General features: G+C 41.5%; 1 protein-coding gene across 3 annotated transcripts; it reads left to right on the top strand.

Annotated features, from left to right (window-relative positions):
* Window positions 1-720: 720 nt before the first annotated feature.
* Window positions 721-24124, top strand: LOC103469714 (paxillin). 3 transcript variants are annotated; one of them, XM_008417582.2, is made up of 14 exons: window positions 727-896; window positions 13471-13679; window positions 13761-13846; window positions 13942-14081; window positions 14625-14799; window positions 16812-16923; window positions 17047-18327; window positions 19372-19638; window positions 19735-20136; window positions 20282-20443; window positions 20973-21146; window positions 21231-21312; window positions 21415-21563; window positions 21655-24124. In XM_008417582.2, the coding sequence occupies exons 1-14, from the start codon at window positions 884-886 to the stop codon at window positions 21919-21921; spliced, it is 3519 nt and encodes a 1172-aa protein (XP_008415804.1). In that variant the 5' UTR covers window positions 727-883; the 3' UTR covers window positions 21922-24124. The 3 variants fall into 3 exon arrangements, with proteins under 3 accessions (XP_008415806.1, XP_008415804.1, XP_008415807.1); XM_008417585.2 differs by lacking the exons at window positions 17047-18327; window positions 19372-19638; window positions 19735-20136 and having other exon boundaries at window positions 734-896; XM_008417584.2 differs by lacking the exons at window positions 20282-20443; window positions 20973-21146; window positions 21231-21312; window positions 21415-21563; window positions 21655-24124 and having other exon boundaries at window positions 721-896; window positions 19372-19828.
* Window positions 24125-24147: the final 23 nt, after the last annotated feature.

The raw sequence follows: 24147 nt of genomic DNA, 5'->3' as shown, positions 1-24147 counted from the left end.
TTTAACCCATAGTATCGCGTATCACATGTTTTCCCAGCTGCCCTATCTGCAACAATTATGTAGATGACTGAACAAGAGGTGCAGATGGCAATAAAGATGGAAAACGCAGAATCCGTTGCTGATGTGGGAAAGCACCAAAGTTGCCACTGATGTTGGAAAAAATCGAAGCCGCAGATGTAGAAATCTATTATGTTTACATACATACACTATTGGATTATATTCTCTTTGAGTTCTTAAAACTTTTTCATGTACTACTGATTTACTGTATAAATATCATATACTTTCCAAAATAGATATTGAAATCTCTTATCTCTCAGAGAAAAACTGAAACTGAAGCTTCTTAGCGTAGAAATACAAATGGAAGGTTTATAAAAGTCCTATATGTCTCACTTTTTGACTTGAACTACTGAACTTTTCAAGGACATTCTTTTATTTTTGAGTCGCGTGTCTCCTGACTCAAAAATAGAGAAGCGCAGTGGAAAAGTGTGTGTGAGGTGTCCTCCTCCTCTTCCTCCTCAGATGAGCCCAGGATCCCCACAGGGCTGAGTATATTTACTATACATTTTAGTTGGTATGGTAAATATTTTGTTGTGAGAAATTATTTAGTTTGGATTTTGAGTTACCAAAACTACATGGTTGGCTTTAAACATGTAGTTTTGGCTATTGGACGCCAGATGTCGCTCTTTACCTAGCTTCAACCGCAGCATGCAGGCGCTCTGGGTAAGCTACACGTGAACACACTGCTGCGCGTTCACGAGTCCCTATCCTGACTGAACTTGTGGAGCAGGAGTGGAGAAGTTTGAAGAGCCAGATTCAGACTTTGTAAACCGTCGATAAGGTCGCTAGAAAGAAAACTCAGGCCGGACACAACCAGGCAGTCACCATGGACGATCTGGGTAAGTTGCAAAGCTTGCTTTTGGAAAGCGGAGCGTTTTTTTTCTATGAAGAGAAACGGGCAGCAGGGTGGAGGAGTCAGTTACGTTTCGTCGAGATTTGGTGTCTAAAATAGTATTTCTAGTAAACTTCAGGTTATTCTTTCTCCCTGGAAAAGTGGGTTAATAGTAGACAGAAATCTTACCGCGCCCTGCGAGAAAAAGAAGTAGTCGTTTGACACATTTTATAATTCGCTCCTATTTGTTTATTAAAAGCATCGTAGTGAGTTAGCGACTGGACATCGCTAGCCTTTTACTACCACCTCTGTTTGAACTCTCCCTCGCGCTCATGTTATGTCTCCGATAATGATACGCAGCTCCTTTTGATCCAATATATCGCTCCAAAGGAAGGAGATGTTCAGTTGTCATGTTGTTGTCGAGCTTTAACGCGAACTCCTCCGCTCTTGCCCCAGGCTACTCATTCCAACTTTGAAGTGGTGGAGTCAACAGGCCTCCGTATTTAGACTGCTCAGGCAGCACAATGTGAGTTCAGCCCTCACTCTGGCTGTTTAAAACTACTGGGATAGAGCAGATGTTACTGGGAAAAAAAACAAAAAACAAACACAACCAGCGACTCACGAAAATACTTGATTTTTAAATTAGAAATCTGGACATTGTGGTTGTGGGGAAAACCAAACAATAGTTTTAGTGTTTTTTTCCCCCCAATTTGTCTGATTATTTGGGTATTGAAAACACCCGCAATTTTAGTTTTCTGTGACGTGACTGGTACAAACACTGACCTGTCAATGCGTTCATTACACAGGCTGGAAAATAAATTTAATTGCGCTCATTGGTGTTGGAAATATTTCTACATTTTTACATTCATCCATCCGTCCAACATCGTTTAACTCATGCTTTGAAAACTGACAAAAGTAAGACATGGTAGGTACACCACAAACTGTCTTATCTCCTTCCACTTACAATTTCATATATGTCAACTGTATCTGTATAAAACTATATATTCACTTCATGCTAATCCTCTGAATCTGTGAAGTTTTTTTCCCTTCCTTTTCTGACCTCTCAAAGAGGAAGCTTTAGTTAAATGGATTTGGTAATTGTTTAAGTGGAGAGACGGTGGCTCACATTTTAGCATTTGGCCTGCTGTGAGAATACCTCCAGGCCACATTAGATGCTCTTGCTGCTGAAAGGATGTATTGTTGACTGAGTGGGAGCTTACAGCTCCTCTGAACAGCTTGCTGAAGACAGAGGGGGGGGGCGAGGCTGCTGAGGAATTTCAAGCATCATTCTCTTTCGGGGTCCAAGGTCAAATACCCGCGAGGTCATGACTCACCTCTCGCCGCACCTCTCCTGCTCTGGCGGCGACGCAGTTAGTCTCCGTCTGCCCACCTGAAATCTTCCAACCCTTTGTTAAAAACATTGAGCTTTGACATTTTTTTAGAGCAAAAGTCAAAACTTGTAGATTAAATGACTCCCAAGTGTCTCACAGTGGTAGTTTCCTTATCCCTCCTTGAGTATGCAAGAACAACACACTTCATTACTGACCTTTTAGCCAAAAAAGCTACAGGATTGGTTGATAAAAGCTCACGTGAATCTAGAAAGAAACCTGATCATCTTTTAACCCTTTTTTGTTGTTTTCCTTGTGCGATTTATGTGATCTTGCTGATCTTTTTTGTTGTTTTTCTTGTGTGATTTATGTGATCTTGCTGACTCTTGAGTCAGAAATTTCCAGTGAAATTCTCCAATCAGCCTTTTTACAACCTGGGCCAGGTGGCAACCAGGCCCAGCTTCGTTTTCGGCGCGCATGTGGCCTTATGGAACGAGTCCTCGCCCAGATGTGGACCTCAGAGCAACATGTGTCGGAGCGCTCTGTCTGTTGCCCTGTTTTAAACTAAATCAGTTTGGTTTCTGTTTCTTTTTTTTTCTAATACTGTGAACTGCTGAACTTTTACACAGGATTATCAGAAAGTAGAAGTAGACTGTCGCAATAAGCAATAAATCGGCTAATTGCATGATAAATTGAAACAAACTCAAAAATGTCCATTTGCACAATTTATCGTTTTTCTCTTTTTCTCTCTGACAAAAACTGGATGGCAAAAGTCTCCTGTCTGGTGCTTTGGTCTTAACCAGCCCTTTTTCTGGAAGACAATTTTGTTTACAGAGACTTCATAATTCATTTTATTTATTGTTTCTGTAGCTTTATTTATTTATTTTGGATATTAAAAATATCTTCCAGTTCCAGTATTAAATGTTCATTAGAGTTTAATGATCTTTGAAAATGTGTTTTTGCATTATTATGCCATCACCATTGAGTTACTTTAAAAATGGTCTCAAAACAACAATATTGCCGTTTATCGCAATAACTTCTGTGACAATTTATTTCTCAGCAAAATTTGTTATCGTGACCTTAATACAAGCTATGATTGAAATGCCTGGGAGAGTTCAGTCTCCCTACATTAGTGCCCCTTTCCAGGTCCGGCATAGTGTTGACATTCTAGAGAATGTGCTGGAAATGTGCTCCAGACTTCACAGTGGGGGGTTTTACTTTATTTTTTCTGCTGGAGGTTTGTTGCCTCAGCGTGAAGCACAGGTTAGTGTGAAAGGGAGCCAGGACAGGGTGTGGAAAAACGACAAGAAATGGTGGATGAAGTTTTCAGGTTTTTGTCAGTAATATGGACAAGAGGACAAAACCGACTTAACACAAAGAAAGGGTCAGTTGATGCATTTTTTGGGGGGAGAAAAGGTCGTGCGGTACCACCTCTGATTATAACCGTAAAGTTTTTTCTCCCTTAAGCTAACAGGTAGCACTAAATTCCTGCTGTTTTATTCCTTTGTTTCCGTCTTAATTTTTAGCCGAGGAGCCGACGCCGTGTTTAGAAACAGTTTTCCTCTAATCCGATTCGGGAGATTTTCTGGGAACCCAGCAGGTAACAAATGCCGTTTATAGTTAGAAACGGAGGGAATTCCTCAGACACCTTTTCCAGACCTATTGAAGCACGAATAGATCTGTGTGTAAACCGAAGCACATAGCAACACCTTAATGCATCTGTAAACACACGGCAGGCCTGTAACCTTAGCTGTTGGAGGACCTGTTGATCTCCTGGCAGAGACGGAGTCTTTTTTTACATTTATTACAAAACCCTAAGAAGACTTGGTTGGGTGTGTAGATCATGATGCGGCATTATTTAAACCATTTGCACTACATGCTGAAAATCTTTAAAGGTGTTTTAGCGGTTCACTGTGAGTCAACAGTGCAGAGTTTGTGTTGGCGAACGAGCCGTCATCACCCTGTGAAAGGCTGGAGGGTTAGCGCATACCATGCTTAACCAGTGGGCTCGCCTGCAAAGCTGGAAAGAAGACCCCGACTGTAAATCAGGCTCGTCCCTGATCCACACCCATCCTGTTGTAGGTCTGGGGAAGAAAGAGCTGCGTGACTGACCTCATCGCTTAGGCAACAGAGCCTGTCTCACATCCTCAGGAAACAGTGAAGGAAAACAATGAGCGGACTCAGTGCTGGAGGCCATCGAAGGCTGTTGGAGGGGGCAGCGGCGGGCCTACAGTCTGTGAGCCGGGTGCCAGAACAGCCTTTCCTCTGTTAATTGCTGGTGTACCATACTGTTGTTCCAGTTGTAGCTCCGTTCAGTCGCTTCCTGTTTCTTTCTCACATGCTGTTTCCATGCCCTTCCAGTTACATGACCTCAGATCTTGGCTCAAGACAAGCACTGACTGATATCAGGTTAATAAGGCTGATGTAAATCCTCATGCTTTTATTTCACAAAATAAATCAGCACGTCACTCTGAAACCTTAAAAACGTCAAGATCTGTGAATTTCTACAAATTATCGATGCATGCCACCTTAAGGTTGGATTTGCGTGTGAAAAAAATATCTTCGCTTAATAAACAGGCTTTGTCTTTTTTTTTCTTGTGAGTGGAAAGTTTTTATGTTGTTGAATTTTGATCATTCTGGTTTTCTGCAAATTATCAGTACGTTATGAAATTTTAGTGCAGTTTTCTTTCATCAGTTTAAATTAGAGATTCAAATGTTTAGTCTATAAACACTTGTAGATAAAGATACTGTACTTTTATGTTTTTTTTAATTGAAATAATGGTTTTTGTTTTGTATAAAGTTGTTAGCTCTTTGGCCTTGCATGAAGTATGCAGCTGGGAACACTCGCTGTACAAAGACAGGAAAACGAAACACAAACTTTTTAATTTTACAACTTAAAAGGTTGTAAAAAGATTCTGCTTTCATTCGTTTCGTTTCTTTTAAATTTTGTTAATCCCGGTAGCCCTATCTGACCTATTGACCTGTCGGAAAAGAAATCTGAATCTGCAGAGGACTTGTCAGCTGGTTATGTGTCCCTGTTAGATTAATTGGTTATTCTATATACAGTGAATGGATGAATATTTATCAGTCACTCCAGGATTTCACAGTTTTTTATGATGATTCTTTTTTGCTTTCAAAATCACAAATTTTGCGGTACTACTTTGGAAATATTTGAAAGGAATTTTGTTTAAAAATCGACATATAGAGGAAAGCGATAAGGATGTTCTGTATAAGGAAAAAATACCAAACGGACACAAATATTTCTATTCTTTAAAGAATTTAAATAGCTACTCGCCATCACGGACTATAGCTCATCAGTATAGCACACACACACTCACACCTAGAGGCAATTTAGACAGACCAATTAACCTGACAGTCATGTTTTTGGACTGTGGGAGGAAACCGGAGTACCCGGAGAAAACCCATGCATGCACTGGGAGAACATGCAAACTCCATGCAGAAAGACCTGGGCCGGGAATCGAACCCAGAACTGTCTTGCTGCAAGGCAACAGCTCTACCAACTGCGCCACTGTGCAGCCCGTCAAACCCAATGTTTTTGACAATTTTTGCGGAACGTTTGAAATAAAGTCAAAATTACAATTTTTGTGTGACTTTTATCTTGAAATTGTGAAAAAAACTGGAGGGACTGATTTATTCATTTATTTGATCTAATTGAACAATTTCTAGCACATGGAGGTTGGAGTTTCAAATTACTTTTTCTACATCTTTCATCCTCACTATATTAAATCGTTTTGGCAGCAGTTAGCAGAACATTTGGAATACGCTAAATATCCCGTATGTTTAATAGTTGTCAACGCAATCATAGATAAAAAATTTTTTAAATGCGTGGAACAAATATTATTGAAAGAACGAATGTGCTTTTAACAAGCACTCGCATGCCGTAAATGACAAGATGGCCGATCTTTGACAGTTTGCAGACAGCCCAGATGGTTCCTCGTTGACATACGGTTTTCATCCACGCCTTGGCTCTGACTGTCCTCGGTGACCGAGTGCTGCATCAGTCGCTAGACTTTCCCTTGTGATCTGATTTACTGTCCTGTGGGGAAGCACTTTTATTTTGGTCCAGCACTCTTTCAAAGGGAGTGTCATCTTTCTTACATGGCTCTGCTTGGCAGGGTATTTTTAGCTAGCAATCGCTAAATGATGCCTCTGTCTCACTGATTGTATGCCATTACTAACGTTCATCCATTCAACCATTGTCTCTTTGGGATTCTCTTTTTTTAAACTGCGCGGTAAAAAACAATAGTTAGCCATCTTTAATCTTTAAAGTTAGATTCTCTGTCGACTCCGTCACCTTTTTGATGTCATTTCCCTCTTCGGTATCTCCCATGCTGCCGCCTCACTCCGGCCCCTGCTTTTCTTGTTTGTTATAAATATATCACGTTGGGTTGGCCTGATGGGATAGGATAGGGTTTCCGTTTGGGACCGGAGCCAGTTCTGCTCTTTTTTGCTCCCTGGGTATAAACAGGTGAGCTGTGGACCCTGATGACCTTTCACCGTCGCCCACATGTTGATGAAAAAGATCTAAGTGCTCTGGTTTCGTGTACTCCCCACTGTCTGGTGAAGGGCAGTAAAAACACAGGCATCTCCCTTATTGTGGAATTCAAAGCATGCTGTGGATAGCTTTGAGTATTGAGTGTCTTCTTGACTCCAGGTGCTTTTGGGGAGATGGGGGGGAGAAAGATGGGACCTTAATGAAAGTTTTCACTAGATTAAGTTTGTGTGTTTGCATATAGAGCTGTTTTCCACATGCCCCTACCTGAGAGGTTTCTTTCTCAGGGTGGACGGAGGAATGTGTGGAATTCCCCATGTGCCTTCATCCCATCCGATAAACATCGCAGGACTGTGGCAGAGCCGTGAGTGGGTGGACACTGGGTGCACAAAGTCAAGACTATACATGTGCCCACTGCCTCAAGAATGTGTATAATGTCAACACAATACAGTACCGCAGCGTGACCGCAGTTATGTCCACTGACAGCGCCACTGCAAGTCTGTGTATTGTTTGACTCGAGTCAGATGAAGTCGCTTGAAATAATTTGATCCAGTCGTTTCATTTTTGACGACAGTTTTATTCCTTCAGACCGCTGCACAATCAGCCATTGAGTCAGGATGCTGTTAGCAGAATTGGACTTTATCCATTGTGGCTGCTACACCCCCCACCCCACCACCCCCTGTCTGGAATGGAAAAGATTAGAGCGATACTTGGCCCACACTGCTGTTTGGATTGTTGATGCTTTTAAGTTCCTGTAAGTTTGAGACTTTTCTGTATAAGTTTGTTTTCTTTCATAAAGCAAAACAAATTGAAAGCATTTCAGGTCGCATACTCTTCATACTCCAGTCTAGTTTTTAAATATATTATCATCTTTTTTTTTTTTTTTTTTTTTTTTTGGGGGGGGGTCCAAAAATCACTTTGGGTCATTTTAAATAATTTCCACGAGGCTTAATATTTTTTTCCTTTAGTGAGACGTATTTTTACTTTGCTGTTTTACGAAGGACTCATTCATAATTTATAAGATACATTTGCTGTTGTTGCTTCTGCATTTCCAGAGGAGCATGAGAAGACTGATCAGTGCTGAGTTCAAAAACAAAGCCTTATCTTACAAACTGATGTCGTTTAGCTGAAACAACTAAGGTCAAATTAATGATTCCCACACGATCAGTGTTTCAGTTCACTAATCCTTCTGCTCTCTTTGTCATTGGTCATATCTTGCTGAATCAAGTTGCAGTTTGTCCTGAATCAAGTGTAGGACAAACTGCATTCGAATTGCTTCGACTTGTTTGAAATATGAGATAAAAAATCTAAGATTCAGTAAAAGTGAAGAACTTTGCATGTTGATGTCTGTTTTTAAAAAATTTTCCTGCAATTTTATACTGCAGTGTATTACATGAACATACCTTTTGGCTCAGACTTCTATAGGGAAAAATGTTTGATTATGAATGTTAATTAATAAATAATTAATAAATTCTTTTGTGTGTTCGCACAATATTGTAATTGCAAAGGATTGCTTGGTTGCAATAACATTTTGCCAGTTGCATGTTACGTTCTCTATTGGCTGAGATGCTAATGCTCATGAATAGTGGTTGAGTCGATATGAAATATAAAAAAAGGAAAATGAAAGATAACTGTGAGCTACCTTTTAATTTTCAGCAACAGCATCGTGATTAAATATTCTTCTGAAATCCTACATCCAACTAGATGTAAAATGTTCAGATATTTTATGATGGAAATGTCCTTTCCAATCTGAACGGAACAAGTGAGAGGAATGTCTCTGCTGTGATTGGTGGACAGAACGCCAGAATGTCCTGTGGATCCTTATGACGACGCAGCAAATGTCTGCAGTCGGGTCTTCCAGCAGTTCAGAGTTCACTACAGGGAATCAACTCAGGCCTTTGACACACTTCCCTCTGCGCTGGGACAGCAAGCATTTCAGGGTGGAAATATGCAAACATGAAGAACCTGTGGAGTCGTGAGCATACGCTTAACCTCTTTGAAATGTATGAGAAGGAGCTGAGCATTCTTTTTGGTGAAAACGAAGAACTCCACCATCAAAATGCAGAAATAAGAGACCACTTCAGGAAGAAGCTTGAAGCAGAGAGGAAGAAGAACATGACTCTGAGTCAAGAAATTGACAAGCTCAAAGAGCTTCAGGATGCAGATCCGAACAAAGCCATTGGTCGTAAGTTGGTTTCAAACGGCAGCTGTAAGCGCATTTGTTTATGGTGTAGAAGATGATCAGTCTGCTGCTTGTACCTTACCTTAAAAGTAGAAGAAGTTTTCACTCATGTGTTTCCAGAACTGAATCGCCAGCTCCAGGTGGAAACTAATCTGCAGCTGAATGTGGAGTCTAAAGCTGAACAGGCTGCTCAAATCACAGACCATTTCATGCAGAAACTGGAAGAAATCCGCAATGTCTGTCACAAATGTCCAGTGCCAATCCAGATTCCCAAAGAAAATCACAAAAGAGGAATGAATGACCTCAGTCGAGAACTGCTGGAGCTGAAACTGAAGCTTCAAAAAGAAAAAGAATTGAGAGCTCACAAAGGCCCTGAGGTCCTTACTCAAGCTGACATAGAGATTTCATCTGAGGTTCTGGACCACATCGGTGAAGAAAAGTCCAACAGCTACATGGAGCTGAGGAAAGAATGGGACGAACTCCTGCAGGAGATCCTGGTGCTGCATCAACGGGAATACAAACTGAGGGATGAGATTGAGTGGAATGGTCTGAGAGAATTTGAGATTCTGGAAATGCTCTGTCAGGAAATATCAGGGTTGGAAGCGTTGGAGAAGTAGCATCTTTGCCAGGACGTGTCCTGCGAGGACGAGAGGGGCACATACTTAAAGTCGACAGCTGGACAAAATGAATCAAAGAAGTGGTGAGAAAACTTGTTTCTTTTAATTGAAACGGTACAAACTGAAGCTTACATGCATTTGTAAAGTAAATAAAGTTCACCAAGTATCCTGCTCTGAATAGTTTGATACCTTTTTAACCTCAACACTTAACATCTGAAGGAATCACTCTAAGCCTGATGACCTAATCACTCTCCAGGCGAAGCAAGCAGTGAGTGAGCAAGGTAACAGTTGGATGTTACGATACTTGCGGATGAATATCGATTTTTTTTCTATGAAATGAAACTAAACAAGGATATGTTACATCAACAATAATAGAAATGTCAAACCAGCAACAAAAATAATTCACTTTCATATAGGTGTGTGCAATTTCTATAGTGTAAAACTTGTGTTTTATGCTGTTGCTGTTATTTTTAATATAAGCACCAACTATTCTGCCTAGGCTAAACAAAAATAGTCGTCAGAAAATAATCTATTAAATTTTCTATTTAAATATTCATTTCAAGCTAGAACCACACAGGTCTGCTTGAATGTAATTTTTGTTAGGCTGTAGTGCATTAAACTCTGCATTACAGTGACATATTCAGCCATTTGGGTGGGATTTCCTCATCCTTCATGTTCTTATCTGATGTTCTAAGATCTAAGCAACCCTGAGGAGAAAGGTCAGACACTGTGATGCTGTAGAGGGAAATGTGGGTTATTATTATGTCGTTATCGCAATATTCCATGGTAATATGGCATTGTGATGTTTTTATGACACTGTGGAGCACTGTTAACAACATTTTTCTAAAGACTATTTTTAAAAAATATTTTCAAAAACATGGCAGGTGGATATTTGGATCATTTTCCTTAGGAATAGCGGTAGTATCCTTATCATGGTGTCATACAAAGTATGAAAGTTCAATGTGCAAAATAATTCATTCAAAAATACTTTATGTACCCAAAGGGAAATTATTCATGTGTTACAGCAGCATTGTCTGTTGTTGGTTTCTGACAATTTGCATAATGACCTAAATAGTGAGTGATCTGCATGAGACATGCTCTTGATTTTAATTAATTTATAATATATAATTTAATAAAATAATAAAGTACATGTTCATTAAGGATAAAGTGTATTTTTATCCCAGAAATCTCCTTGAAAACCTTTTCTGATGGCACCGGATTCATATGAAGATCACATTAAAACCATGATAAAGTAAGAAAATAACTTTTCATATTTCCAAAAAATTAATCACAGTTTTCTTTAAGAATAACTTTGAATATTTCCAGTCACTGCTGTGTCATATCAGCAGCCGATGGTGAGTTTGGAGAACTTTGCTTTGTCTGCAAGTGCCTCTGCAATCCTTGGGCAGGATTTCCGTCCTTTCTGCCAAGGCCAACAGGAACTTTCTAGGAATTCAGTACAACAAGTATAGCAAGTCCAAAAGCGTGTTTAATTTGAAAACCCTGGTAAGAGAAATATGATACCACAGCTACATTTAGATCGGCGCATTTTACGGCTCACCTTTGTCCTAAAACCACTTGTGGCATTTTTCTATGTGCGGGCTTTGTTTTATGAGCGACAAAGTCAATTTAAGTCGGGCCTTGTTCAGCATGTCAGCACCAGGTGCAGATTATTTCGAGCTGGTCTGGATATTTCGGCACATTTGCACAGACATGGTTACTCACTGAGCTTACCGCTTTAAATAGGCCTGAGCTCCCGCATGGTTTACGTCAAAGTGCAGGACAGAGGACGTTTGGCTTCTGGGCAGGATTCCCCTTTGGACCACAGATGGTGATGATGAAGAGTGAGGATTAAATGTGGAAGTTCTTGTCTAGAGAAGTGTGAAATATTATCTTTGCTAATCTTTGAACCACTTTCTAGATCAATGGGAAATAAAACTTTGCAGTCATAAAGAAACTCTAAATCGAGACAAGTTTGTATGTTCTAGGATTGAAGCGACGCTGCTTTTTAAAGCCGCTGTGAGCTTTGGATCATCTAAAGCAGATGATGGCATGTCAAAAGCATTGTAGCATAACGGCATGCAGCTGGTGACGGCAGTCTATTCTGGTCAGGCGGAGGCTGACTGGATGGACGGACGGATGGTGTGATGTAAGGGTCTATTTTATTCTGGAGTTGCACCAAATTCTCAGGAGGATAACTTTGTACCCTCTCAACCCTGGACGCCGTTCAGAAATGCTTTCTGCCTGCCTGCCTCTTTGTTATCAGTCTGTCTTGTTAAGTTTGTCTCGTAAAGCTAAATGGAAATCCACACTTCAATAGAATAAATGTACAAATAAAAGTGGAGAAAGTAGCAGTGGGTGTGGTTTTAAGAAATCTAGAAGGTTGACTGGGGATTTAGTTGTAAATAATGGTCCAGAGGTACTAGTGCCACATCAAACGGACTGGCTGTGAAAACTATAAAGAAACTGATTTGTTTATTTTTGCTTAGTTAATTCAGTAGTTTGGATGGCAATGCTCCAAACTTTTCATTTATATTTAATACCACTACTTCATGTGCAACTAAAACAAGTTCGTATTGTTTCATTGGTATTTTTCAGTGTTTTCCAATAGAATAAGATTAGAAAATTGAAGCTGTTTTGTGGCCTTATAACACCTGACAGTGTTGGTTATTTAAAAAATATCAGTATTGGCCAAAATCAGAATCTGCAGGACCGGCTTTTTAAAAATCAGTGATCGGACAGAAAACTGCAATCGGTGCAGCTTCTCAGGACTCCTAGGAAGGCATGAATTAACACACAGCAGGATGATTTATATTCTCCTAGAGAAACTCTCATTTAACATGTTTGAAATTTATGCAGTAAATTGGGGTTTTGTATTCTGTATCCTGTCTGATCATTTTCACTTTATTTCTTGAGCTCAAAGTTTTGTATAAACTTTCTATGTTATATATTTCTAAAAGGTGTGCAGAAGGCTTAACTGTATGTTGCAAAGGAAATTCTGCTCAGGGCTTAGACAGCTTTGGACATGATGCTGTGGAAACTGCTGTGTTGATTTTGTTGTAAACACATTGGAACGACAGACTCGGTGTCACTGAGCCGTCACTTCACATAAGGGAGTTTACTGGCCTCCACCCCACAATGCAGCATGTCCTCACATAAATCAGCTGTGAGGCATCTGTTTAAAGGTTTGTTATTCAAATTAGATCTGATTTTTTTTTCTCTTTGTAAAGCTTTAACCTTCATGTGATGATTATTCCAGTTTTACTTTAAGAGGTAAGCTGATATAAGGTTTATGAAAGACGTTAAAATTTTTTATTTCTATCCTTCCTGCCATGCAGGACCATTAGTTATATCAGAGGTAGAGACAAAGACTACCTCTGATATAAGGTAGTCTTAACAATTTTATCCTTTAAACTGTTACAGGATTAAACAAAGTAGCTTTACTATGCTGCATTGCGCCTTCCTGTTACCTGCTGTAAATCTCACTCTAGCAGTCTGGTTAAGACACAAACATGTCTCAAAATCTTATGCCAAAACGGATTCTACATCTCTGGGCTTCGTCTGACTTTATCTACTGAAAACACCTGTAGAGCTGTTAGAGCTTACTGTGGTGTGTTCACTAACCGAAACTGTATTGATATTACAGCTTTGAGTTTTGGCCTGTACTGATATTGACCCAATACAATATCAGCATCATTGCTTATTGTTGAATGTTAGAAAAGGCTTGATCAAGTGATATTAATATAAAGGTATGAGAACAACTGGCCCATTTATTATTATTCAGTGACTCTTTGTTCAGGAAACGAGCGCTTCTGGAGAAAAATGCTGGGTCAAACTAAATGGAGAGTTTGTATATAATCTGATACTTGTTTGTTGTTTGATACTGATATCCCAAATAGATCTCGTGTTGGGAACCTAAAGAAAGTATTTCACCTTTTCAGATGCACTGCTTGCAGACCTAGAATCTACTACATCCCACATCTCGAAGCGGCCAGTCTTTCTTCCCGATGAGACGCCCTACTCCATCCCAACGGGCGGACTCCCCTATCAAGACGCGTCCATACCGCCTCCAGTTCCACCTCCGCCTTCAGCTGACGCTCTGAACGGCTCCCTGACAGATCAGCCAGATTCCCACCACTCCTCCCAACAGGTGGGTCTCTACTTTATGTGGGCACGAGGCACTCTCTGACTTTAAACCTAAAATGTTAATGACTTTACTCATCTACTCCAGTCTTTAGGTTCGGCCCATAAGAGCTCGTGGTCCAGAGACAGCAGCAGTTCTCCGCTGTCGCACATTGAGGAGGACCATGTTTACAGGTGTTGCTCCCGCTCTCTGAATGTCCTATGAGTCAAGCAGACTTAAAGGTAAACATTTTCTTTTACCTTTAAGTTGCACTTTGTGTGTTTTTCAGTTTTCCTAACAAACACAAGACGTCAGACTCGTCTCCAGCAGCCATCACCTCTGCCCTGGGCAGTAACCTCTCGGAGCTGGACCGGCTTCTGTTGGAGCTCAACGCCGTGCAGCAGAGCTCCCCTTCCTTCCCTACCACAGGTAGAGAAAGCTGCTATTATAATAAATAAATTGCACCTCTGTGTCTTCTGCTTCTTCTTCTTCTCCTTCTTCTTCTTCCTTTTGTGTCTAACCTGAAAACACTGACAGACATTTAAATTCCGAAAACGAATACAGAGAAGTTAGAAGTGGAGACATGCTGGAGAAAATATGTCACAGCTACAATTTTAACACATTTAAATGGGATTTTAGTATTAAATAACAGCATTGTCACAAATATTTTGCGTTTATATGATAAGAATGACGATGCGGGGCAGGCTGCCGAGCAAACATGGTGATGATGTCATAATTCTTTGACATCTATTCAAGTAACACGCCTCAAGTTTTATTAAAAGCATCTGGTCTGTACTTTCCTTGTGTCTTTTCTCCCCCTAATCTGCTTGTATTTGCGGTGCGTCATCTTAAGACATGAGGACAAGAATCCACTTTGTAGAAAATGGGAAAACGGGGGAAGGGGGAAGTTCGACACTTTCTCACTTCTGTTTGTGTTGAGCAGCATTTACTCACCCTGTCACGTTTCCTTAGAGGAGGCAGCTCCACCCTTACCGTCTTGCAGTATCACCCACTATGAGAATGGAGGCGCTCCTGACATCCTCGTAAGCCCTCCGCCTCAGGAAAAACCAAAACGGAATGGGATGAGGCCGGAGGAAGCTCGACCCCCGGTGGACGGTCTGCTGGAGGGTTCAAGTCCTTCACCCAGGTACAGCCTCTGTTTTTACCGACTCTGATTCATGCAGTTAAAAGAAAAGCTAACAATAAGAAGAAAGATCAATACTCTCAGAGGTGATAGAGGGAAGAGTAGGAAATAATAAATGTATTGTGATCTTTCTAAGTAGGAGCGCGGGATATTGGGGAAAACATGATATAATATTTGCGTATGTCGTGATTGCAATATGGTTTGTGATAAATAAACCAAATATTTAAACATTTTACTATCTTTTGTTCTGGATTCATAGCAAACAGTCTGCAGATAATTAATCCAGCTACTAAAAATACAAACAAAAGCAAAATTTCCATCTCAAACACATGGGTTTGAGATCAGTTGACAAATCTATTGCTTTGTCAACAAAAAGATCCAAGATTTTTTATTTTCCTGCCATTTTTGCTTGTTTGTCGTACGAAATTCAGACTCAAAGACCGGATTAAGAAATTTAACACACAAATAAAAAACTAAAAAAAACTAATAAATAAGAAAGTAGTTTATTATAAAGCTCAGCTCTAGTTTTTTATTCCATTCACCACCTTTTTAAACTTTTTATGCTTCAGTAAACAATAAATTTAATTAAATATCAAATGTATCCGAAGTGCAGAGAGCATGAATGCATGATGCTTCAATAATTAGCAAACACTTATTGCACGCCAGGCGGTTCTTCACATTTATGCAAATTGCAAACAGTGATTCTCAGAAAACCATACGTTTACGGCATATTGTGCAGACCAACTTTCAAGTGTAGCTGAATTTCAGCAAGGTTCACTTTGGATAACATTTTGATGTACTCTTTCAGAATAGTGAGATCCACAAAACATGAAAATATTAAAATGTTTCATTTAGTCATGGTGCAGCCACAAGCTTGAACGTATTTAAGTTTCTATCTGCTTGGCCAACACAAAGTAACAGAGTCAGAGTGTGAATGATGTTTTCAGAGTGATGCAATCTGCTTGTTTTCCTGCACGCAAAGCGTTCTGTATGTAGCCCACAAAAGTTTCTTTTGGTCTCATCTGACCACCATCTTTCACATATTTGCTTTTTCCCTTTTATGGCTTTCTAATTACTGCTCTTCCATAAAGAGTATATGACAACTAATTGTTGTGGCAACAAATTTTTCCACCGCATACGTCAATCTCTGCAGCTCCTCTGGGAGTTACCAGCTGGTTACACTGGATTTTATTTTTGGACAAAAAAATAAAAAGATCAATTCGTATAAAATAAATACGCTTTAGATTTATTTGTCAAGACTTTTGGGGGGGGGATCCTTCTATGTTGCAATTATTAACTACTTTGCATTGGTCTGTTAATAAAGTCTCAATGAAATGCATGAAGGTTCATTGTTGTAATGAGACAACTTGAAAAAGTCGAAATGTGAATACTTTAGTGCTCTATATAGCTTTGTTTATCAAATCCTTCAATGTTTTATGTGCTTGTAGGATTTAAAAAATGAAATTGTATTTTTCTTGTTTTTTTTAAATGCCTTATTAGGATAATGTAAGTATATTAAACTGCTTAGCCTTATTTATAGAATATTTTTACATGGATACATTTACTGTTCTGTGTAAAAACAGACTAAAACCAGGGGGTTTTAATTAGGGTGCACTGATTGATTTGACTGATTTTCTGGCAATTCCTAGAAAGTCTGATCTGTCAATTCCGATTTTGGCCGATGACAATTTAAACGTTAAACATCATGACAAAGTTGTTAATTTGTCAGCAGTGGGGCAACTATTGTTAATTGCACACATACAGACGTGACCTGGTGGTTGGGTCTGTCAGTCAGCCCTCTCTCACAGGACAGTAAAAAGTGATTTTCAGACCTTTGAGATGTGGATAAGATCCGTGGTTAAGATCTGTTTGTCTTGTAAGTATCGGGCAATCTCTAATCTCCCAAAATTAAGAAAATCTGGGTCAATTTATCGGTGCACCCCTACTTTTAATGCCATTTACATTTGGATTTAAGCTTCATTGTTGTTAAAAAGAATCACCTTCATGCTTTCCAGCTCTTCCACACGTCACAGTGATTTGGATGCATCTCAGCAGCAAACGAGAATGTCGGCTTCCTGTGCCACCAGAGAGTTGGATGAGCTGATGGCCTCTTTATCTGACTTCAAGGTACAAGTCAGCATGAGTAAATGTTGTAGAGGCTACTTTACATCCTCTGTTCACAAGCCTCTCCTAAAGAAGTTTTTATAACCTCTGTCCTCTTCCTCTTATTGTACTTCTTCTGTCCTCTAGCCCAGCTCTTTGGGCTCTCTGCCAGACCAAGCAGGGACTCCAACTACCTCTCACCATTTTCCAGCGCCTTCCTACATCACCCCAGCGGCTCCTTCTTCTTCTTCTTCTCTTAGTCTACCCAACCCACCTGCCTCTTCTTTCCTCCCTTTATCTGCTGCCCTAGAGTTGCACATAGATGAGGAAGGGAAGGACAGTGGCTCTGTGATGCCTCATCCGAACCTTCTTGTACCCCACAGTCCTACTTCGTCTCTTTCTGCTGCCAGTGACATCGACCTGGACTCTGTCATAGATGTCTCTGCCACCTTGCTGTCCTCCCAAACAAAGTCCCTGCTCGTCCTCTGTCAGTCTGTTCCGTCTAGTTCCAGCTTGTTAGGAAATAGCCCGAGCCTTTCCAATGCCACTACTCCCTCCCTTACCTCTGTTAACACCGTCCTGGAGCGCAAGACCTCCAAAACCCCCAGTCCGTCCGCGGAGCGGCTTTCACCATCCGTTAGTAAAACGTTCTGCGCTTCTGAATCTATCAGCCAGCGGCCTGCTTGTTTTCTTGACCAGGACTTAGATTTCACCTCCCCACCTCTTTCAAAAAGCCTCACTCCCCCTCTCTCGACTCCTTCGCCTCGGCCTGCATCTACGTCTCGATCTTCTCCGCACCTCCCATCAGCACCGTATTCGCCGCCGTCTGCAGTCTCTCCGCTGATGATCCCCTCTCCTCTGATCTTCACCAGTACCAGCAGACAGTTGTCAGAGGTGACTCTGGTAGCCCAGAGAGACACTTCCCTCGCTTTACAGCAACCGTTTACAGAGGAGCCCTCTCTTGACGAGGCCCTAGATAAGCTTCTAGCGCTGAGTTTCGCACAAAGTCATACATCGCATACAGAGGAACCACTAGAAACGATGGAGGCTCACTCTCTCGGGAAAGGACTGCAGGAGGTGCAAGAGGACCTGATCCTGCCCATGGACAGAAGCTGTGTGCAACCCGACACGTTCGCCAGCGCCACCAACACCATCACAGACGACTCCATAGACATGGGAACCGACGGGAACGGAGACCTGGACTGGGCTGACGAGGAGCTGTCGATGTCCCTACATGATGGACTGGACGGCACCATGACACCGTTCACTGAGAGGCTGTACACAGATGGCAGCATGACTCCACTGACTGAAGCCAGCTGGATGGATGAGTCCATGACCCCCTCCTCGTGTCCTGGGACCCCTGAGGTTGCCTTGGACATGCCCCTGCTCCAAGCTCCCAGTATAGACAGAGTCTCTGCAACGGGACATGTATGCATCTGCACGACAGGCTCGTTTTGGTTCTGGCTGCTGAGACTGATACATGCTAGCATCTGCTTCAGCTGTGTTGTTAACATCTTCAAAATGGCTGAAGTTAAAAACTGGTGCATATTTATTAACCACGCTGGTCGCAAGCCGTATTCTATGCTATGATGTGTTTTTAAAATTTAGTAAGCTACTGTTTGGTCTATATATTTATCAATTAGGGGTGTGCTGATAATTTGGTGCCATTTTCCTTAATTCTGGGAGATGTGCAATTGGCCAGTATTTACATGTGAAACTGATCAGTCACTGTCCCCTTTTGCTGACAGATCTGCTATACTTACTGACTTTCTGGACAAAAAAAATCAGTATCAGCCACAATAGGCTTTTTAGATATTGAATATTTCTTGATTAAATGACAAAAAAATAGTTTGTGTTTAAAATAGCTGGTTAAAGATTATGCCAGAGGAAGCACATAGATGTAGACACTCTACTGAGACTAAAAACTCGCTACGTTTGAGACTCCTTAGCATACAACAACTAGAAGCGAGTTGATACAAGTTAACAGTTTGGTATCTATCCCCTAATTGGAGAAAAGTTGTTTTTTTTCCCCGACCAACCATCTGGCAGTTCTAGTTCCCGCTGGATACATCTCTTGTTTGGTCCTATTCCTACTTACAGTATTTTTGTTACCATTATAAATAAATAAATTTTGGTTATCAAGCAAAAGAAAAGAAGCCATCCATCTAACAGTTTTTGGATTGAGATTGCACCCATGGCTAACTCAATACTTTTGCTGCTATAATCATAAAAATAATTTCTTACACTTGGACTTGTGTTGTGTAAAAGAAGCTAACGCATCTGACTTGGTGAGTATTTTGCTTGCTTCAGTCATGTTGAAGAGGATTTGGAGGGTTTCAGCTCATTGCCGTCATATGACCCAAGCATGCTTAAAGGACATGATGCACGACCCCCAACGTGTGCTGGAATGTTGCCTGAACTGGTTTACGGTGAATCTGGGTGTAAGATGAGGTTTCCACCGTTCCCTCCTAGATTAAATCGGTGATTAGGCGCACTAAAGAGACTCCCAACGTGCATCCTATGTACCGCGACGGTCACCTGCGCAGGAAGATGGGCCCCATCATTGTAAACAAGAACTCGTCTCAGGACCGCCTCATAGAGGAGCTTCAGGGTAAGCTCGGGATCGGCCGCTCGGAGCGGCGCCGCAAACAGTCGGACGAGTGGCTGACCGAGGGGGTCGTCGTCACGTCCAAACCCCAGCGTTTCCGTCCAGACGGATGGGGCGGTGAAGTCGACAAGGTTGGCTGCTGTGTGCTCAGACGTCTAACCAAAATATCTTTCAGCTAATTCACCTTCTTTCGCTTTTCCTTCACGCTCCTCTCTGTCTCCCTTCAGATCATAATTCCTCCTGAGTCACCAGTCCCTGTCAGGAAGGTCCTCCCACCCCTGTCTCCCCCTAACCCTCGTCACCCCGCTGTTATAGAAGAACCTAAGAGACCACTCCCAGTACAGCAGCCCCTTGTCCCAACACCACCACCTCTTCCTCCACCTACCTCCTTTAATTCACAAGCCATCCGTGCTCCGGAGCCACTTCCCCCTTCTCGACAAATTACAAAAGCCACACCCCCGCCGGCACCCGTTCAGAACCTTCCCATCCCTAAGCCAGAACCCCCTCCTCCTGTTGTCCACACCCCAAACCATCCACCACCGGTGGAGCCAGTACAACCAGCAGCACCCAAACTCCTGGTGTCTATTGGCTGCCAAACAGAGTATGACCCATTCTTCCCTCCAATGCAGGCACGAATCCCCGTCTCTTACCCCTTCTGTTGTTCACCCGTCCTTAGAGATGTCTGTTTTTTAATTTCGGTAGCCTCCGAGTGATTAATTGTTTCATTTGCATCTCTGTGGAGCAGAAAGACATAACTATTTGCAACCGTTCTAGATCATGGCCCAGGGGAAGGCCGGAGTTCCAGGTGGGCCGCCGACGCAGGTCAACAAGCTGGACAACATGCTTGGGAGCCTGCAGTCTGACCTCAACAAACTGGGGGTGCAGACAGTTGCTAAAGGAGTCTGTGGTGCCTGCTGTAAGCCCATTGTGGGACAGGTGAGATGATATAATCAACTTTTCATACACTGGGCCTTACAAAAACTTTATACCCTCTGGATAACCCTCAATCTATTTTATTGGAATTTTATTTGATAGATTTACCCAAAATAGTGCATAATTGCAAATACAGCTAGAAAACAAACAATATTGTGAAAACCAAAGAAACAAAGGATACAGATCAAAGTGGGATTAGGTTACAAAAACAATCCCCCAAGATGAAATAGTCTGCCAGGGTAACAAGACAGTTCATCGTATAATATCGGAAAAATGTCTGGCAGATTGTTTGACTTATAATTAGTACTTTTTTGTCGCTATTAAGGAATAATTGACTTAAAACAAGCTCCTATAATTTGCTGAAGTTATGTGTCAGTAAGTTTTCTCTTATTTCAAGTATGCCAACTTTTTTGCACCAGAACCTGCACCAAAAATTACTTGGGAAGATTGTGTTTCTGCAGTGTTTGTGAAGCTCCTTAAATAATTGGTCCAAACATGTTTCAATCCTCCATCTGCTCTCCTGTTCACTCAGGTGGTGACTGCCATGGGCCGTACATGGCACCCTGAGCACTTTGTGTGTACACACTGTCAGGAGGAGATCGGCTCCAGGAACTTCTTCGAGCGGGAAGGACAGCCGTACTGCGAGAAAGATTACCACAATCTGTTCTCTCCGCGATGCTACTACTGCAACGGGCCCATACTGGATGTGGGTCATCATTCTGTGAAAACGTGAGCGTCTCTAGCAGAAGTGTTGATGTGTAGTAAGCTTTGCTGCCGTTCTTTTGTACAGAAAGTCGTGACGGCGTTGGACCGGACATGGCATCCTGAACACTTCTTCTGTGCTCAGTGTGGATCCTTCTTTGGCCCAGAAGGTGCAGCCTTTTTAGTTGTTTAAGTTCTGAATTAGCAATATGTTCGCTTTTGCTTTATGGCTCATGCAAAACCCGTTTTCCTCTCCTGTGTTTCCTGCAAAGGGTTCCACGAAAAGGACGGGAAGGCTTACTGCAGGAAGGACTACTTCGACATGTTTGCTCCGAAATGTGGCGGCTGCGCCAGAGCCATCCTGGAGAACTACATCTCTGCTCTCAACTGCCTCTGGCATCCCGAGTGTTTCGTTTGCAGGGTTCGTAATCCAGAATTTCTCCCTCGGCTGATTTTTGTCGCGCTCACGAGAAGAGAGATCGAAATTACGGCTCGTTCTCGTGTGTCCGCAGGTGTGCTTCACCCCGTTTGTGAACGGAAGCTTCTTCGAGCATGACGGCCGGCCGTACTGCGAGGTGCACTACCACGAGTGCCGCGGCTCTCTCTGCTCCGGCTGCCAGAAGCCCATCACGGGCCGCTGCATCACGGCTATGTCCAAGAAGTTCCACCCGGAGCACTTCGTCTGTGCCTTCTGCTTGAAGCAGCTCAACAAAGGCACGTTCAAAGAGCAGAACGACAAACCCTACTGCCAGGGCTGCTTCATCAAACTGTTCAACTAGAGAACCACATCTACAGCAGGCTAGAGCTGTGAGCAGGGTCCGATTATAATACAGTGCGATGCGAAAACATTTATTACCCTCTGAACCTTTTCTTACCTTCGACAACCTTTATGGATTTTATGCGAAATATCAACACAAAGTAGTTTAAAATTGAAAAGTTTAAGGAAAATAGCATATGCTTTTTCAAAGTGAGCCAGGTTCTTTTGCCTTCTTATTAACACTGATTAACTTTCCTGTCCCAGAGTATGATGCTGCCACCACCAATTTGCTTTGTCCCAGGAATGGCTTTTTAGCAAACAGCTAAAAAGTCCAAAAAAATGTTTAAAACTGTCATCATTTACATTTTCCCACTACTTCAAATTTGATCTGTCGCATGGAATCTGAGCATACGCATTGCAGTTTGCGGTTGTGACAAAACTGAAAAAGTTCAAGAGGTGTGAATATTTTCTGTTAGTGAAAAGAAGAGTTTTCCTCTGGTGATGATGGAAGTATGTTTTAGACTGATTGTGTGCATGTTGTTGAAGCAGAATACTGTTTTCATGCCAAGTTTTGAAAAAAAAAGACAAAAAAAAAAAACATTTCTGCTGACTTAACATTTTTGAAGTGGCTTTTTTTGGTCAGCAAATCTAATGAAGACATGTTTGGCATGTAAATGGTGTCGTAAACCTTTAGAAATACCAGGTCGGAGTGTGCCATTTTTCCCCACAAATTATGGAGGCAGTAAACTTTACTTTTTCCCTGTTTCTATATGTTTGTAAGATGTCAGCCGTTCCGTTTGGTTAGCCGAAAATCGTTGTTTTTTTCAACTTTTACAGTTTCTATCGTTTTACAGTGTAGTGAATTCAGACTGGATGAGATACTGAAGTGTGTGTGCGTGACAATTTTGCTCACTGGCTGAGTGTGTCATTTTAGCAGGGAACAGATGACCTATTGTTTTTTTAGTTTTTTTTTTTTAGCTTTGGAAATGTGCGGTCAGCTTTTTATTTTTATTTTTTTACCACATATGATGTCAGAAAGACTTTTTAAACACTTGTTATGTAGAAGAAAATGGGTTTTGGATAAATCCACATTGCTATAAAACATCATGACTTTGGAAATGTGTAACTCAGTAAATAACTTGTGGTTATTTAGAGAATGGGAAATGTGAAGTCACTCTGGAGTCACGTTTAGTCATTGATCAAAAACACTTGTTTATGAAGTTCTAAGAAGTGTGGAAACCATGTTACACAGCTACTTTTTCTTTAAAGGAGTAGCCAATCTCTAATCGCTTTCAGTGTCCACAGTTATCTTTACACTGTCTGTATCCTTGTCTGTAAAACCAAACGTGTATCAAATAATAATTTTTCACCTAGAATGTCCACAAATGGCTGTTCCGACATTCTGCGCGGTCCGATCATTCCTCGTCTTTTCACTGGGCAAAAAATTAAGCTCGTCTCGCACAGGTGGAGCCACGTTGTTTGTATCTCTTTCACTATCGTTACTGTTTCAGACTAACTCCTGGGAGGGTTTCTGTAAATATTCAATGCAGCTACATCGTCTGGAATGTGCTTGGCGAATGTGTTTCCTAACCACTTGTTCGGGGATGAAGAGGCGAAGGCGTGGCGCAGATACTCTGACATATTTGCTGTGATTACTGTATTGGGAAACGAATGAATGTTGAGCATTGCACAAGCCGGCGGACAGTACTCCGTTTGCTTGTGACGTTCCTGCAACTATGCAACTGTGGATTACCAGCGTGCGTTAACAGACTCTCTTTGCTTTTGTGCCTGTGATTTGACACGCAGCCCGATCACAGTAAGAATCCACAGTCTGTCTGTCATGTTGTCTGAGAGTCCACTAAAATGTGTTGGCTGTTACACGAGAACGCGGTGGTCTGAGAGGAGCAATTGGCAGGACTAATTCGAATCATTTCCCACAGCATGAGTGGCATCTACTGTATGACCACTAGGTTGGGTCTGTTCATTATAATTTGCCCTTTTGTCTTGTTCAGGGAATTCTAGAGCCTTATTTCTTCTCTTTATTTAAGATATCATGTTACAGGAGCCTTTCAAATCAGTGTAGTGGCATGTTATTTAACCAAAGCCATACCTTCTATAAATTCTTTTGTCTTTCTTTCCTTTTCACTCAGAATGTCAGTCTGTACAAATAGTGAGATTAATCATTGTTACTCTGATTATGCAAATAAATTCTGTTTTGCTATCAATTTGTCTGAGTGTTTTATATATA

The sequence above is a fragment of the Poecilia reticulata genome, linkage group LG9, assembly GCF_000633615.1.
Source record: "Poecilia reticulata strain Guanapo linkage group LG9, Guppy_female_1.0+MT, whole genome shotgun sequence".
Taxonomy (NCBI): Eukaryota; Metazoa; Chordata; class Actinopteri; order Cyprinodontiformes; family Poeciliidae; genus Poecilia; species Poecilia reticulata.
Note: the sequence above shows the minus strand (reverse complement) of the source record. Positions and strands in the feature narration are given on the sequence as shown.